The following is a 1,889-nucleotide window of genomic DNA, read 5'->3' on the forward strand; positions in this document are numbered from 1 at the left end:
TGTCATAAAAGTTAAGGTAAACCAAAATTAGTATCTTCCAGACTTGATTTAAATTAGGAAACTCAGGAACTCACGAAATAACAATTCTAAAAAACCGATACTTTCCAAAATCGGTACAATCCCGATTCCGGGTTTGAATCGGTAAAGGGTGAAATGAATTAAGTAGAAATAAAACAAATATTTTTTAGTAATTTCAGTTTCATTTTGTATTAGAGTTAATTCCATATAAATTACTCTTAACATATAGTATATAATGTATAACCACAAATTACTGAGAAATTGACTATAAGAACTTCCAGCATTGTCCTTTATAGACTTTCATGCTCTTAATAATTTGCTTAGCTTAACTAAAACGAAATAAGTAATTATGTACAAATGTATAATTGTTTCTGAGAGGAGATGATGATCGAAAAATTAAAGCTTTTCCAAATAGGTTATCAATGATGTGAATAATAGTGATGATGATTATCTTCGTGATGGTCATCGTGATGATCATAGTGATGATCATCGTGATGTTCATAGGAGATCTTGGGAATTGGCACCTTGATATTGGTTGGTTTACGTTCAACCTTAGCTTCAAATCCTGTCTTTTTGTCTGCTTTGTAATGCACAATACGATGATGTCCATCGGAGTCGATTAGTTCATAATAACCTTCGACTTTGTGATCCTTACGAGATTCCTTTTGACTCTTAATGTCCTTCGTTTTAGGATCTTTCACAGAATAATGAAATTCATAATGTGCAGGACCATGATCGTGTTCCTCTTCGTGCTTATGGTCATCATATTTGTGTTCTTCATGTTCGTGACCATGACTGTAGCTGTAGTGGTGCTGTGCACTCGCCACTACGACTATACAGAACAGAATTGCTAAGATCTAATTAAAATAAGGAAATAATAAGTCAAAAGAATAATAAAACAAATTTCATTTTAGTCTCACCTTCCACGACATAATGAATTGAGCTCTATTTCCTTTCAACACCAAGTACTGATATGAAGTGAATACGTTCTCTAACTTCAGTTCAATTTATATAAAAATTTGTTTTAGACCTCCAGACATACCACTAAATATCTAAAAATTAACTTATGCTAACGCCTACTAACACTAATACAGTCTAGTGTTTTTAATGTAAGTAGACCACACATTCACAGACCTCCTTGTATATATTGCACGCTTAGGTACTTGTGATCTTCAACAGTTTTGGATATCACAATGAAACGAAGGTGAAAATTGGACACAGCGTTCATGTGTGCCTTCTATGTTTGAGTTTTACGACTTCTAGAGTGCAATTGTATAAGTCCCTTGTATACGTATGGTGCACATATGTATATACAATTTGACCTCAAATCATGCACACTCTGAACTGCCTTGCAGTTCGATAGCAACTTTTCATGTTTAGCAACAATTTAAGACCGTATGTTTGTTATCCAGTCTAGTCTGTAACCCGCCTTGTCGTTTATTACTGTCTGCTGACTGTTGATTGCTTGGTCTTGTGAATTTTTGTGAATTTTTGAATACTGGTTGTTGTTATAAATTTGAACCGCTAATGCAAATCCAAAATGAATAGAACATTATTTACAAATTCAATATTGAATTAACTTTGTAAAGTTGAAATAAAAAAATTGTTTCCTTTTTTCAAATATGAAACTAAATCCTTGTAATTAAAATATAACATTAAAATAAAGTTTCCTCCAGCTCTAACTCCAAGTCTTTATGTTGCCATGTTCAGTTTTCAAGTTTTTTGTAAAGTTATGCTATACAATTATCTGTTAGCATTTCAGTTTCTGAGATTTGTTTAACCACATATCAAATTTCTTACTGTTGGCTCCTGGACCCGTCGTCTTGTTTGTAATAACTCTTGGAGCATCTTTCTTCGCCTGTGATTGCACA

The 1,889-nt window shown here is 33.0% G+C and overlaps 1 protein-coding gene across 1 annotated transcript; it reads right to left on the minus strand.

Moving 5' to 3' along the window:
- Positions 1 to 437: 437 nt before the first annotated feature.
- LOC119688381 (histidine-rich glycoprotein-like) lies at positions 438 to 950 on the minus strand. Its single transcript, XM_038103061.1, has 2 exons — positions 939 to 950; positions 438 to 875 (listed from the first exon to the last, which is right to left on the minus strand). The coding sequence occupies exons 1-2, from the start codon at positions 948 to 950 to the stop codon at positions 438 to 440; spliced, it is 450 nt and encodes a 149-aa protein (XP_037958989.1).
- Positions 951 to 1,889: the final 939 nt, after the last annotated feature.

This window comes from Teleopsis dalmanni, chromosome X (genome assembly GCF_002237135.1).
Source record: "Teleopsis dalmanni isolate 2A chromosome X, ASM223713v2, whole genome shotgun sequence".
Classification (NCBI taxonomy): Eukaryota; Metazoa; Arthropoda; class Insecta; order Diptera; family Diopsidae; genus Teleopsis; species Teleopsis dalmanni.